General features: G+C 46.3%; 4 protein-coding genes across 4 annotated transcripts in view; all 4 read right to left on the bottom strand.

Moving 5' to 3' along the window:
- LOC126564395 (ATP-binding cassette sub-family G member 1-like) overlaps window positions 1-15,913 on the bottom strand; it is a 440,656-nt gene that overhangs the window by 56,735 nt on the left and 368,008 nt on the right. The gene's annotated exons all lie outside the window — the stretch shown is intronic.
- LOC126565141 (cyclin-dependent kinase 1) overlaps window positions 1-15,913 on the bottom strand; it is a 164,950-nt gene that overhangs the window by 40,044 nt on the left and 108,993 nt on the right. The window lies entirely within an intron of this gene.
- Window positions 303-6,709, bottom strand: LOC126564271 (ATP-binding cassette sub-family G member 4). Its single transcript, XM_050221273.1, has 8 exons — window positions 6,428-6,709; window positions 2,271-2,578; window positions 2,056-2,201; window positions 1,746-1,984; window positions 1,264-1,677; window positions 839-1,095; window positions 508-713; window positions 303-444 (listed from the first exon to the last, which is right to left on the bottom strand). The coding sequence occupies exons 1-8, from the start codon at window positions 6,702-6,704 to the stop codon at window positions 303-305; spliced, it is 1,989 nt and encodes a 662-aa protein (XP_050077230.1). The 5' UTR covers window positions 6,705-6,709.
- Window positions 10,849-12,774, bottom strand: LOC126560488 (uncharacterized). Its single transcript, XM_050216446.1, has 5 exons — window positions 12,702-12,774; window positions 12,473-12,621; window positions 11,916-12,399; window positions 11,677-11,846; window positions 10,849-11,610 (listed from the first exon to the last, which is right to left on the bottom strand). The coding sequence occupies exons 1-5, from the start codon at window positions 12,772-12,774 to the stop codon at window positions 10,849-10,851; spliced, it is 1,638 nt and encodes a 545-aa protein (XP_050072403.1).

Raw genomic sequence — 15,913 nt, 5'->3', positions numbered from 1 at the left:
AGACGCACACATTCCGGGGTGGGAGAGTCTTACTATGTACATTCACTGAAATGCACTGCGATAATGTCTTATCGTGTGCGCGAGTTGGCGCATTCTTTTTGTATCGCTCGATAAGCTTGGATCCGATCGAAATGGTAACAGGAATCTTTTGGCAACCCAATTTTTGGCGTCGTAACGAACCGCACGGGGAACGGTTGATAATCACATCCATTGATTGCTTGGCATCACATTTTTGTTTTGCTATCGAGTGTCCTAACGGCTCCGGCAAACTGCTCATCTTTGGTGAGGCGCGTTTTGTGGCTTTACCGCACCGACATTACCTTCCATCGGAGACAGAAGTAGCAGAACACGCGCACCAAGAGCAACGTGGCACAGAGCGCGTACACATCCTTCCAGAATTGATCACCTTCCATTGAAATCTCAGACAGGAACTTGGCAGGATATCTAAGGAATGTAGGTCAACTGTTAGTATCGTTGAAGTTCGCTTCGCATTTTCGTAGAACAAACCTGTAATGGCAGTATGGCTTCAGCTCACAGTCAAGCGTCTCCCGATTTTCGCCATAGATTGCATTGACGTAGCCTTCTAAACCGTACCGTAGATAAGAGATGTGACTGCCCCATTTCAGGTAGCTCGGTAGATCGCGCAACGTTACACCAAAACCGGCAAACATCATCATCGGGATGGTGAGCACGGGTCCGAGGAAGGTACCATTCTACACATGCAAAAAAAAGAGGGAAGGTAATGGCATAAGACGAAATACCGTACGTAGCAGTGCTTGATTGATGTGCCGATAAGCAAACAAAAGACCAGCGTCTTGGGCATCGGCCGATTACTCACCACCACGTTAAACCAGGCCCCGATCGTCAACCCGAGGCTCTGTGCTATCAGCACGATCAGCAGACTGATGGTGAAAAACATACCGAAACGGAACCACTCCATCGGTTGGCCGCTCATCAAGTAGATAATGACGCTAAAGATCAGGCAGCAGAACACGGACAGCGGTAGATCGATGATGGAGACCGAGAGGTAGTAACACTTGAGCGTATACCATCGATTAAAGTGCTCCTTCAGTATAACACCCATCTCGGTGGGGACTGTAGAGAGAGGGAGAGCAAGCCAAGAAAGCAGCCGTGTAAATTTGTGCTGTGAATGGCCGTACACGCAGCAGACGGTATGCCGACAGCCAGGGTAGGTCGCAATGACCTCACATCCCTAGAACTCGCAAACCCTGGGCAAACCTGTCAGGATTGTTTTACACTTACATGTCAGCACGGTCAGCATCATCGTGGCCATCATGTGGTGCATCAGAATCGAGAAGAGTAGATTGTAGTTGTCGAGTACGCGCGAACCCTCGTTGCCGGCGTCGATGAACAGAAAGCCCAACATTGCCGCTATGACGATGTTCACCCCGATACGCAGATGTGTGAGGGTAGCGTCCCGCTTCGCCTTGATAATGCCACGCTTGATCAGGACCTGGAGCTGATGGACTTGGGAAGTCGCCGTCAGGTCTTCGCTCTGCTCAATGATCTTCTTGAGCGGGTGTTTCTTCCGCAGCTGCTCGAGCTTCAGTAGTTTCCGCTTGTCAGTGAACCACTCGGTACATTCACCGTTGCCCATCTCCATCACCATGCGTTGGATGCGATCGTCTCCATACTCTCCGCAGGCCAGCTCAATCACTAGAGGGAGCGTGAAGATTCGGTTAGTGAAAATATTCATTCGTACTGTTGGGATTAGAAGCTCTCACCATAATCTGCGGGATTGTGATATACCGGACAGGGCATATCAACGGACTGAAGGAACGGTACCAAGCTGTTGGTGCAGCCTTGGTACATACACTCGCCGTTCGAGAGTACGTACACCTGGTCGAACTCCTGGAACAATTTGGCGGACGGTTGATGAATGGTGCAGATAATCGTACGGCCCTGTTTGGCGAGCTGCTTGAGTAGATCCACGACCTGATTGCACGAGAAGCTGTCCAATCCACTAAAAGACAAAAAGGTACAGTTTAAATAGCTTCTCAGTAAGTACAAACCAGTCGGCCATTCGCTACTCACGTTGTTGGCTCATCCAAAAACATAATGGTAGGGTTGTTGATCAGCTCCAGTGCGATCGAGAGACGTTTTCGCTGCCCTCCTGATAGACGCTTGGTAATGGTGAACTGATGCTCGTACAGTCCCAACACAGTAAGAATGTCTTCAATCTGCAGAGTGAAAGATCATCTGTAACGTCTGCCAAATGCTCTAATTTCAACAACAACAAAAGAACGTACAATGGACTCCTTTTCATGGCGCGATACTTCCGGACCCAGCTTTAGATCTGCCGCAATGCGCATATTCTCCAACACCGTCAGCAGTGTCTGCAAACGATCATCCTGCGTAATGTAGCAGGTCATCCGCCGGAAGCTGTTTAGGTTGCGAATACGCCCATTCACATAGACCGCACCTTCGACGCCCGATTTCCGATAGCCGGACAGGACGTCCAGCAGTGTCGATTTGCCCGCTCCCGATGGTCCCATGATGGCGATCAGCTGCGAGCCAGGAAATTTGCCATTCACCTTGTGTAGGATCTCTTTCTGGCCTGGAAATTCGAGAAAGAAAAATATGTAGAACTTTACACACATGCAGCAAACTTCAGGTACACCGTATCAACGCAAAAAAAACCCCTATTAACCTTGAGACACGAGCCGTCAATCGGGCGTAAAATTTACACACATGCATGCCGGTACTCTGAAGGCCGCCGTCAGTAAATAAATCGAAACAGTTTTCACACAAAAAGTGCCACGACCCGTGACAAAATATCAGCAATCGATATCTTATCAGCTCAGCTTCTTCGTGCTGCTTCCTACTGCTACCAGCACCATCCAGCTTCCATGGATCGTCCCTTGCGTAAGGAAGTCGCGCCAATGAAGAAGCTACCTTAGTGTGTGTGTATACAATTACGAAAAGGAAACACAACGATTTAAAAATACACTACTATAAACTCTCCCAGGACGGTGGGGTGTGAATGTTGATGCAAAACGCTTTTGTATATGTCGCTGTAGAACAACAAAACCGGGGTGGTACCGGGTTGTGGGCAAAGTCCTCCAATTCATAACAACTGAGCGTTCCAAGTCCAGTCCAACCAGGAACTAGTGAGCTAGAATTCTAGGGGCAAAAAGCGAAAGGAAGATGACAATTCCCTAACGTCGTAGTTCCAGACGGAAAGGAAGTCTTTATTTATTAGAAGGTTTTTTGATAACGACTAACGATTACACCCTACCCTTCAGCAATACGGCCAGGCCGTCCCTCATGAATCAAAAAAAAAAAAAAAACGATTACACCCTTGTTTTGGACGGGTGTTAATCGTTTCCACTATTTGTGCGATCACTGCGATCAACAACACCGAGAACTAGTTCACTCATGTTCAGTATGTGACTGATTGATTGGGCCAAACAGCCCTACGGTAAAACACTAACCAGCCAGCCCTACCGTTTGACGTAAGCGGAACGCATGATAAGCAACCATGGATGGGCTAGTAAGATGGCTAAAGGACTAGCGACAAATATGTATAGAGAACAGCAGCTCAAGGGATAATACCTAGGGCAGGTCAAAACAACTATTCCTAAGAGTAGCGATTACGAGGACCGCTACAATTGCCATGAAGACCCGGGAAGAATTAGACGAAGTTGTCAATTCGTTTCCACAAGCCTCTAGTCGTCATGTAACGGGAACCATTATCAGCAGGTGCCGTAGCACAATGGCGTCAGCTTATCCATCCCTATTGTACGATAAGAAAATGACCAATTCCTGACGACGAGGCGATCGCTGACCAAAGGTCAATTTTCGAGTGTCGGTTGTCTTTGTGAGCGATTATATGACACAAGCGCCAATGGAAAAAACTTGGTTTCTGAGTGGGGATCAAAAGAACAATTATTGTTTACAACGTTCGGTTGCAGAGTTTGATGAGAGATACTAGGAAATATAGTGTAAGTTCTACAGAAACTTTAGAGCAAAATCGAAAGTAGATCACTATCCTCAAGTGCTAGCTTACCCCATGTAATTCCACTGAACGGACCTGACAACTTCACCTCACCTTAAATATAGGAAGGAGTTGAATACCTGTTTTTAAACACCTCAGGTCTCCCGTCCCCTGCCTTCCCAGCCCACTCGAGGGACTTGAGTACATTGCACACGTGAATCAATCATTTGTGTTGTCGGTAAAACGACACACCTAACGTCGCGATCAGACCAGATCGGTCTACCGGATAGTTCAAGTTCAAGTTTTGCACTCGCCAGGACAAATGTTAAAGGACACTCAGTGCGTTGCTGTGCAACCGGCTAACGAGAATGCCGTCCGGCCAAACGCTGCAACCGCAAGCCTCCCCAAGCTCATGGACGCGTGCGAATCGTTCACACGCACGTGAGTCACTGCGTAGCAGCAGTACGGCAGTATGACGCTGATGGTGGAAGTGTCCAGTGATGGTAGAGGCGCTACCGGGTAGGGTAACGCATAGCACTAGTTAGTGAGAAATTAACGGCTTGCTGATGATGTGTACGACGATCACGACACCGCACGACAAGGGAACCAGTTGACCGTGGTCGAGACGGTGCGCAGTGCGAGATTTCTTTATGCTGGGTTTGAAGCGGTGATAGTGCTTAACGGAGGCACAAAAAAAAAAACACATGGTCCACGTCTGTCACTGGGGCGCGATCAACGCGATCGTTCGATCGAATCGACACAAGCACATCGTTTGACAAGTGTCTTATCATCGCACTTTCTTTCTTTCTCTCTGCGTTTCTTTGTTCCCAGCCGTTCCGGTGGTGTGTGGTTGGGTACGTTGTTAGTGCTAGGTGTCGGGTGTCCTGCCCTGCCGACACTTCAAGGACACGCATAGCAAACCGGCGAGTACTTCTTCCGTTTCGTTTGCAAACAGTACAACGGAAACCTAATTGGAAACAAACACGCACCCGATCGTAAAACGCATTTGATAGTCCGGTAAAGGTGATCTACTGGACCGTTAGATGAACATGCTTAGGTGAGCGATGCGATTTGAATATTAAGAGCTACACTGGGAGATACATTGCGGCAAGCTGCATGAATCACGTTTAGGTACTGATCGTACCGTTTATCGGTGCGTTGGGTATGTAGATGCAGGAAATGAACTTTGGACGCGATCAGCGTTGACACTACGGTCCGTTCTCGAAGCGTCTTAATTACACACCTGTTTAAAGTGTCTCGATCAGTGCAATGCTACACTTGCAAAACAGACAACACGTGAAGCTAGAGCTACGAGATTTGTTGTTGTTGAAAAGCAATACACGTACGCCAGTCGTTCTTGCAGTTTGCAGTTATTTGCGAGTCATGGAACAGTGACTCAAAATATTCTCCCTCAAAAAACTACAAATGTTTGATTACCAAACAAACACAGTTAAAACTCAAGCCTTGACGAAGTCCCAGAAAGGAAGTATTTACGTTAGGCGCCAACACTGTGGATTATATACATTTATCATCATCGTTTCAAGGTTTGCTATTCGTTTATTTGATCTCACTCAAGAAAACCGTTGAGGGTGTGCATCAGCAACAACAACCTCAACTGCTAAGCAACGATCGATTGCCACAATAAAATGTAAATATCCTGGCCTTGACTTTTCTTGGTAAAAACCACCTCTAGAATGGGAAGTCGATCACAGTCGATCGGTGTAATTTGCTTCATTTCAGAGTATTCTCTCCCAACGCGCCTTGACAGGGATGCTAATCAATGCAAATGGCTTACACGTTGACCGGTGCTGGTTTCTTTCGGACCAGGTGCATCAGAACGCGTTAGAGTGACATCAGCTTTCCACCCATTCTGTCCTCCCTCAGAGAGTAGTGTTGCTATCGGTTCTATCCTATCCTATGCCTATTCTGACCTATCCCACCTAACCTCTATACTCGGCATTTTGCATCAGAAAAAGATCGCGCCCCATCTCGGAGAAAACCTCGATTTGATTATAGAGTCGCTGGCGCACATCTTCCGGCCATTTCTTTGTTGCACACAAAGCGAAGCAATCGCAATCCATTTTCTATCTCCCGGTAATAGGTCGCGCGGAAACAAAACGTATCTTTCATGTGCCATTTCGGTTTGTCCCGATTATCACTATGCGATCGCGGTGCATTGAGACGACACGGTGAACGGGGTGCATCAACAACAACAAATAGAAAAACTCATAAAAATTGCACATTCAAACACACTCAACACATTCACCCAGGCATATGGACGAAGGTGATCGTCCTCGGTCGTTTGATTCGATTTTTAACAACCGTCAGCAGAAACTCGCGCGGACTGCCTCACACGCTACCCCGGCATGGTTTCTGCGCTTCGCTCGCCTACACAGTCACGTGTAGCCCAACCGGATTCGTGATCCCGGGCTTTAGGCTGGGTAGAGGGCGCATCGGAGGATTGCTTACCTTTGCGAAACCCAAGACTGACGCAGTACGACACATCTTTAAACTGTAGGTCGACCGCTTCGCGCGGTGGCAAATTTTGGAACGGCCGGATGTGTCCCTCGATGTCGTGGTTCGAGGGGTGCGTGTTGGTTGTGTTGTTCCGTATCACGGCCTGGTCCATGTTGCGCGAGTCCTTGCGATTTAGCGGCACGGTCGTTTGGTTGTACACCGGGGCCGATTGTACCTCGGTCAGGTTGGCCAGCGCGATACCGCGCACCTCCTGCTGCAGGATATCCATTCCGGGGCGTTGGGTCTTCTCGGGTCACTTTTACCGCACACTTCAAATGCACTAGATTATTGGGGAGTTGTTTGTAAAGCACTCTAACCACAGAGCACACTTCACGATGGCTATTGTACCTTCCTTCTCTTCACAAGCTCAACAGTACTCGATCGACACTATTAGCGCATCTTCCAGACGGAAAGGTTCACTCTGACCGATGTCCAGTGAACTTCTGAATCAGGGTCCAGGGATTATTACACACGGTACCGACAACCCCTAGCAACTTAAAGTTAGCCGAGCTCTATGCAGCGATAAAAACTCGAATCATTTATCACTAAGCAGGGTGCAAACTTCAAGACAGAGGGTAAGAAAGATTGAGCTACTTCATTACTAGCACACACAGAAACACACACTCAAGACAAAATATCGTAGCGAACTGAGCGCACAAACAAGTCGCGAACTAAGCCGAACAGAACCAAGTGTATCGCCGAGAGTCGCCCCTTCTAACCCGATCCAGCGACAAAGAACTACTGATGCTGAACTAACGCAATCGAAGTCAGCAAACCGTGGGCCACCTCACGACCAGCATACGACGCGTTCGTCACCGCGGTCCGACAGAGATGGCACGAGTCTTTGTTGCCTCGATGTGTCTCGCCGCTCGGTGCATTCTGCGGTGTTTGCGTTTGACCGTATACTAAGGCACCGATACTGTGCAAGGTGTTAGAGATGTGTAGCAGGCTGTACAGCAAACCGTGAACGCGAGTGAGCGGGATCGCATGGCTGAGCCCCAGCTGATGAGCTGATAAGCTGATTGATTCGAGAATTGCAACGACGGAGCTGCTGCTACTACTTTTTCACCCTTCTTTTCGCGCCATCTTATGTGTAAGGTGCCAGGCTCGGTACAGGTATTACGCACCCACACGGCAGAGAAAACGTCGTTATCTGGAGCGCGTTGCTGGCTGCGCTGTGCTTGCAAGGCATTTTTTGGTAGGGAAACCTTCAAAAATTTTATATCACTCGATTTCGATTGTGCCGATAAGGGAGCTTGAAATGGTGAAGAAACGTATGACAGAAGGCCTTGAATTTGGTACGGCGATATCGGGTAGAGTTAATCCGCAACCAAATTCCTTTGACTAATTTTCCCGTGTCGTGACGTTGGTGGGTTTAAATATAGAGCTAAACAAGCCCCAAAAGGTAATAAAACCAAAACAAGGCCAGTAAACACTATTCCTACTCAATTGCTGACTGAGGTGAGATTTATTGCTGGGAAGTTATCGCTCAAGATATTAACAATCATTGAAGCCTGAAGAGGACCAGGTGGCGAAAGTTACTCATTCATATCCGTAAGGTGTTTGCGGATCGAATCCGAAGGTCACCACACGGGAACCGGCTACGAGCGAAGCTAATTAGTTGAACTTTGACGTTCCGGCTTCGAACCGGATGGGATAGCTTTGAATCATCCCATACCTCGACCCCTCGGTGTGTTTGACCCTCCAACGTGAGAAAATGCACTGGCTAGCAACAATCGTTTTGTTTTCCCCTCCACCCGCTAGTGCAATCCAACACTTCCCATGAGTCAGTCGGGTGCGTGAGAGTTTGAAAGTCCAAAAAAGTGTGCTTTGTTAGGATGCGATCGTCCAGAGCAAAACGATTTCGCTATTACGATGGGTGGTGATCGTGCGCCAAAATCTGTCTTTGATGTCGGTCTGCCGCAAACTGCTTAATAGCTCTGTAATTATTTGTATTTTGTCGAGCTGCATCAACACGAGAGGGAATGACTTGCATTTAGCGTGAGGCGTGGCTCATCGCGAGATACTTGATCCTCGAGTGTGATCTTCAACTGAATCGATTGCGATTCTGTCGGTCAAATTTTTGTCATTGTCATCGTTTGCATAAGAAATCTTGAGAATATAACAACATGGTGAGATTCAATACAGAATCTAATCACAAAAAATCTAAAGAAATTATGCCTGCTTGAGATAATCATGAGGTCAGGTGAGTAGAAGTTGCTACATACAGCTCAAATAAAAGGAACTTTACACCTCAGAACCAGTTTTAACACAAAGACCCGAGCCCTGTCTGTGACGTCAAGCACAAATAATTATGCAGAAAATTTCCATCATATTTCAGCCGAACACATGCCAGGTAATGCCATGATTGCTAGAATCGTTTTGCAGAAGCGAATCAGTCACGATCGGTGTGAGAAAGCAGTATGGTATTTCCCATTTTTATATTTCATACGTAAGAATACTATCAGTTTCCAATTTTACAACCTTTTAGTTAGAATTCTCGATCAATCTCTCACTCTGTCTATCTCTAAGAGTATTTTAAGGTTACGTACAAACCATGAACACCATCAACAATTACTGCAGCTCCCAGTTTTCCATCTACATGGCACCGCACATTCACGAGGAGTAATTGTTAACCTGTTCGCCTACTGCACCTACTGCCTACTGCTGTTACGGTGATTTGGTGACGGCGAACGGTAATGACATACTAACTTCCTCTGGATCACGGTACCCTGGCACACCGCAGAGCCAAACCATTCATTTAGTCGCTTTAGACGGCAAAACCTCGAGCTTGACACTTCCGCTTTCGCTAGACCCTAGAATTGAGGCAGCTCAAAATACCTACGATAGCGTGATGGGAGCCTGAGACTCGCGCATCTCGCCACGCGGTTCCCGATCCTGACATTGACCGTTTAATGATAAACGGATGTTGCCGGTTCTGTAGGGTGCATTATGAAACAACTTTCAAACTATGAAGTGTCATCTGTCTTTCAGCAAGACACAGATACACGGTGCATGAGTTCGCAAATTCTGAACCCGTTGGGACAGTCTGTCTGGCAAGAAGGTGCATAGAAAAACAAAAAAACCTCGAAGATGCTCAGTGATGTAATGTGAACTGTGCCAAAGGAAAAAACATGTCAAATATGTATATATTTCACTCTCGCTCTCTTATGCAGCACAATCGCTGTGCGTATGGCCCTTTTTCTTGCTTTCCGCGTTGGATGCGTTCCCATTCAATCAAGAAAGTGCAAAACAATCGCCTGCACTCGAACACGGTTGGCCGATAAGGCCGGCGAAGTCCCCATGGTGGCAAGGAAACGGTCTCGTTTCGCACCCCGTAGGCGGATCGAAAACAAACAACTCAACTCAACCCCCCCCCCCCCCCCCCACCAAATGCCCCCTGGTTTCTTTATTACTACATCAAACGCATGGTGAAGAAGGTACGCCCCAAAGGGGTTCGTCCGCCCGATCGCAAATTGCGGACAACGGTCCCGTCTTCTGCGATGGACCCAGCACCTAACCCGGGCAAAGTGCGTCGTCGCTCTGACGTCAACCGTCAGTAACCATCGCACTGACACTGGCCCTTCGGCCCTCCGCCGATGGCCTTCTGTTCATTGGCCTAGTAAATATTGCCTTAACATTAACACTCCATCCGCTGCCTGCCCGGAGCCTGGAGCCAAGATTGGCCGGAGAACGAGGTCGATGGTCGAAATGTAAACGGCAGCTTCCTAGCTGCAACTGTCGAAATTGTTGCGCGCAAGAAATTACTTCAACCTTATCAGTTCTTCCGTCTTGGTGGTCGAGGTTGTACAGCATGCGTGGGAAACTTGCCAGCCAAATCCACATTTTTCATCACAACGCACAACGCCGAGCATGCCGGTGGGGAGCAAGGTTTAACGTTCATTAGCATATTGCGATGCGGTAATTAATAACTTGGGGTTCGACTCCAATGTTTACAACCGAAATTGTCGGTTCGCCATTTTTTTTTTCGCTGGTATGCTTCTCAGTGTCGGTTGACGGGGCAAGTGTGTGGTTTCCTCGTATCTCTCGGTACCTGTAATCCAATCGAATCGTAATCGAACTTGAACTTTGCTCACCCACTCTCACCCTCTTGGTTGACGGTGGACTGGTATCGCAACCCGTAATCGGAAACTCCTTGTCGACGAACCGTACTAACTGTGGTCAGATTCTTCGGAGATCAAAGTCCCAAGTGAACATGTGGGACGGGACTTGGAAAATTGTAAAACAGAGAAACCGGTGGAATGCTTTGTTGCGAAACTTCTGCATCTATTTCTAGTGCTAGTCATATAGTAAAATTATCACTGAATGTTAGCGAGCCCTCAAGGCTTCATAAAGCTGAACACAATAATTATTTACAACTGCTTCACTCTGAAGTAACAAAATACAGTACCCATAACGGCCAGAAGCAGAATGGCCATTAAACACTGAAAAATATGTAAACTCCAAATACTAGGGTTTGACATTATCCACGTTATACTTATCACTCCAGCTCGATTCCATGCAATGCATTTAAACTTGTCGTCTCGTGATAGAGAGGCTACCATCATGAAGTTAGTGTACGGTAGTTCGATGTCATTTTTAAACCACCGATACCGTGGCATAGACCTACCAATCGCATCACAACTCAGCAGCATCTGTGTATCAGGTTTAGCCAATAAATGTCTAACCCTTTGGCATGCATCTATGTAGGGTTGTACGATATGTAAAGCTAAGGTTTTCCTTATCAATGTTCCATTTTGATGCAGCGCTGCGCATATTGCTTCGTTATCAGATGCAGTAACATTATTTAGCGTTAAATTTGCTACCCAATTAAAATTATCTTGAACTCCGAGTACTTCCCTGAGTTGATCATTGAAATGAAAGGTGAACCTGTTGGTGAAATTGTAACGATCTACGGAGCAATGGACAGTGAGTGAATCTCCTACGTAGATTGTGGCGGTTTGGTGTAAGTGGAAAAACATTACTGCTTCTTGCTGATGCAGTTGGAATAGCTTAGCGTGCGTCCAAGATGAGCCCTCGGAATTGGTAGCTTTGCAGTGCACTATTCCAGAAGATAAGGAAGAACCGATCACTTTTACACTTACGTTAAAGGTGATCATACCGGTGGATGTGATCTGAAAAAGGAAAAGGTTTCTTTCGCCCAAGTATTCCGGTATAATTATCGGTTCCTAGTTCCTTACCTCGTCTAAGGTAACCGGCGAGTTGTTACAATTGGTCCAATCGAGCGATGGACATGGTGTGAAAGAAAACATCACCTTCGGTGCAGGGATTGCCATTCCCCAGCAGCTTAAATCGATAGATCCCGTGTCTGGTAACATTACGATATCATTCATCTTCGGCTTAGGTTTGCCTATAATACGGTTAAACTCGGATAAGTAAGTAGTGCCTTCTTGTGGTAGTATCTGAACCAAAACCGTACCATTTAAAAAAACATGCAAGTAATACGTTGCTTCCGACACGTTGTTACTGTAGCGAACTTCGAATAATCGATTCCCGGTACGTAAAGTGAATTTCACGATATAATACAGGTGCTTCAAGAACGGTGTCCGGTCACTGCTCCTCACGACAGAATCATTGTGATGATTTTCCGCACCGGAAGCGAATACAATATCTACATTTTCAATCTTCCATCTGTAGCGTAGACATACCGCAAAGTCAATGTTGCTAAACTGTTTGGGTACATGGTTTGCTGATTCGGTAAGAATAAGTATACCGCTTGTCTCGTTGATCGGCATTATCTGACGTTCAAATGTTGTATACAGCACGATCACACTGTGTGTAGCACAAATGGTTGTAGAATCATTCAAACAGCAGTAATAGATGTTGGTCTGTTGTCTCAGCACGTTCTTAATGTGAAGAGTGCTTTTCCGACTAGTGGAAGAGTTGTGCTTGTTTGTATTTATCTAGAAAAATAGATACATAAAATTCTATTCAAACAATTCCTATACTCTTCTCACAGTTGCAACGATCTTATACAGGAGTCATATTTTCCGAAAAGAACCAATTGATGCTTGTGTTTTGAAGAACGTCCGAAACAACTTCACATTCGAGTGACAATTCACTATGTTCTGGTATTATTCGAGATCCAAAGATTTGAACCACTTTCGTTTCGTCACAACTGCTCACTGTAAACAAATAAAAATTACACAATTTAAAGCACTTTTTGCCCCATTACCAGCTGCACATTGTTAAGGGTCTAACGTACCAAAGCAATAAATCACACATATCACTAGTAGTACGTGATTAGAAGTTTGTATGCTGCTGAAAGTATAATGCATTTTGTAACCTCTTCCGACAAGCCTCCGATTTTATCCATTCGATTGACAAACTAGAACTGACCACTAGTATACACAGAACATTATGTCCAGGTCGAGTATTATCAATATAGGTTTGCAATGATTCATGCAAACTAGTCTAGAATATTAAAATGAATCATTTTCTACGTTGCAGTACAAAGAAGAATGTTTTACTTTCCCTCACGATCGCGTCGCCATGAATAAACAAGATAAAATTCGAACAGATAGGATGAAAAACCAAACCGAAATTGATAAATTATTGCTTCCCTGTCTCTCTTCATGGCTTAACGACCTTCTAAGGTCACGGATACACATCCGTGATCTATGGAATTTCTACTAGGGTTACTAGACTCGCAGCTATCACATAGTTGGATAGTCAGTCCTCACTACGGTGAAACGGTCCGGGTGAGATTTGAAGCCCGGGCCTGCCGTGTGAAGAATCTGCCCCGTTGTCGGCTTTATCAATGTAACTTAATACCTAACATTGAGAGAAAGAAAGGGAAGAGGACACGACTGATATCGAATTTTTAACGATCGTTTATAGTGCGTGAAAAGTTTCCAGGCGTTGCAATGAGGAATTTGTAATATTTAAATTTAAAAAATAATTGCCGCATGGCACGAAATGCCATGCGGTCGGTCCCACTGTGTGCGCGTGCGCTCTCGTCCGTGCTGTCAAACCGGGCAGAACTGTCAAAAAGCTGCCTGTGTGCCATTCGTAGCTGTCATTATTTTCCTCGTCTTCGCCAAGGTTTCTGTGCGTTCATAAGATTGATGTTTTTTGTGTTGGCCAAAGCAAATCTGAACCGGAAAAGGGTCACATTCCTTCTGCCGGTCGGTGCGGGACGCTGTTCCTTTGTGTGCGACGGCTGAACGATTGTGCCGGGTCCGTAATAGACGGTTCTTCCGTCGCGTCACAGTGTGTTGGTTGCTGTTGCAGTGCCAATCGCTCGAGACAATTCAGTCCGGGAGTGCATTCAGGTGCCGGATTCTCTCTCCTGTGTGTGTGTTCGCTAATGAAAGTGTGTACGATTCTTGGTGAAAATAACAGAACGGGGTGGGTTCGGTAAAGTAGAAAAAAGCGAAAACCGAGGGCCCCCGTCGCGGTGTGTTCAGTTTTGGTGTGCCAGTGCATAACCCGAAAAGGTGACATTGGGTGCGTTACAAAGTGACGGGGTTTTTCGGTGTGTCCGCGTCTGTGGTTACAAAGCACACCCACCCGGTAAGTAGACTCTGCTTCCTATAATCACCACCTTATCACGAACCAACTTGCTAGTGTGGTTAGAGTGTTCCATTGGCACCCGGCCAAGACTCGTTCCTTGAAGATGAAGACTGAATTCGGGGGTGTGCTGGCTGGAGCGATTCTAAATAGCTTCACAGAAAGAGGGCATGCTGGGAAAAACCCAACATCCCGTCACGTACACAAACCTCCTGTACATACAAGCATAACACTCCTCCCACAGCGGGCCGCCGTTGTTTACTTCGCCGATGATTGCGAAATTTGAATAATCTTAAGCATACTGGTAAAAGAAAAGAAAAATACAGCTTGATAAGACACCACCTCACGCAGCTGGGGGCATGGAATTCACTTGCGGGGGGAAGGATCTGGGACGAATGGGGTGCGCTGCATTTCCGACCGCTTCATTAGCGGGTGATATTGATTATCTGTCAATCGAGTTACACACATACTGAAATGGATGCGATGGAAGAAGAAAAAAAAACGAAACCGTGACGAAACGCTTTTCCTCAGTAAACACACATGATAACGGACGGTGGAACGGATTGGCTTCAATCGGTACTCGCTTACGCCATCAATATGTGTACCTCATTAATCGTAACCGCTCCACCGGAAACAGATTTTATCTATCGATCCAGCAAACAATGGAGCGGCAATCAAAATCGAAAAGCGTAAGCTTGTGTGGTCAATTTTTACTCAATTTTAAATCTATTTTAGGGAGCTTATCAGAAGAAAGACCAGCTATGGGGTAATTAAGGCATGGAAGCAAGAAATAGCACACCAATAACTTTGTGTTGAAGAACTGGAGTGTTTAGAGCCAAATGTTATGTGGGAATAATGAACTTTGGGGGTTAAAGTTGTCAATCTAATGTCTCCGGAGCCAACTCCTACGTAGTGAACCTTATCAGTATGCAGGAGGATGTCCGTGGCAGCAAAGTCAGTTGCAAACACGAAGAGACCGGTACCTGCTATCCAGCTACGGGTAAATCAAGTCAAAGATGCTACAAATAGCAAGTCAGGGGGTCACTTGAGATTGTAGTACGAAAGAATGGATGCACTATTTGAACGATTTTTAAAAGTTGTTAATCTACTGTACTATACGGGGGATAGCGAATCCTATCAGTATGCAGAGAAAGAAAGTCCGTTTAATTAAGTGAAATCTCGTCTCCCTCTCATATCTCCTCAGTGTTCTAATCTTCGTCCATTTGCCGCTATTACTTGTGGGAACACTATCCTTTTCGATTCTATGCATTTTCCCCTGTTCCTCCTACTAGCTAAGAGAGAAGTACGTGTAAATCCTTATCCATCGCTGAGTAGGTCGGAGATTAACGTTTCCTTCCCACGCTGCTGCTTCTCCGGCCGGTCAATAATCCCAAAAGTGCAGTTTGATGTTGATAAATGGTGGATCCCGCCAGCACCCTACCACCGCATCCACACTTTCAAAAACATGGCCAGGTCAGCGAAACATCTTGAATGATTCTCGATTCATGCCTTTCACCGAGCTAAAACGCTATCGGGAGTGATTATCCTTGCCGTCATCCTTCAGCATGATGGAACGGAATCGGTGTGCCGGTGTGCCGTGCTCCATCTTCTTCGAATCACCCTGTAGGACGAAGGACGTCACTGAAGGCTGGGTAGCACAAAGGTAGCTCAGTCCATCTTTTCGCTCTTCACATACACGGGAAAGCGCTTGGTAGACCGGTTTCATAAAAATGGATTTCCCACATGGTGATTTTCCTGTAGCGCTCTCTTCTCTCGATTGCATGCTTGCTTGCTGAAGTACACATAAAATCGCCTAAAGAAAAAGCCGCGTATATGTGTGCGTGGAAAGGGCTTTCAGGCGTGGTTACGAGCGAGCGCAAAATCTTTCTATGGATCCTGTGTGTG

Source organism: Anopheles maculipalpis, chromosome 3RL (genome assembly GCF_943734695.1).
Source record: "Anopheles maculipalpis chromosome 3RL, idAnoMacuDA_375_x, whole genome shotgun sequence".
NCBI lineage: Eukaryota > Metazoa > Arthropoda > Insecta > Diptera > Culicidae > Anopheles > Anopheles maculipalpis.
Note: the sequence above shows the minus strand (reverse complement) of the source record. Positions and strands in the feature narration are given on the sequence as shown.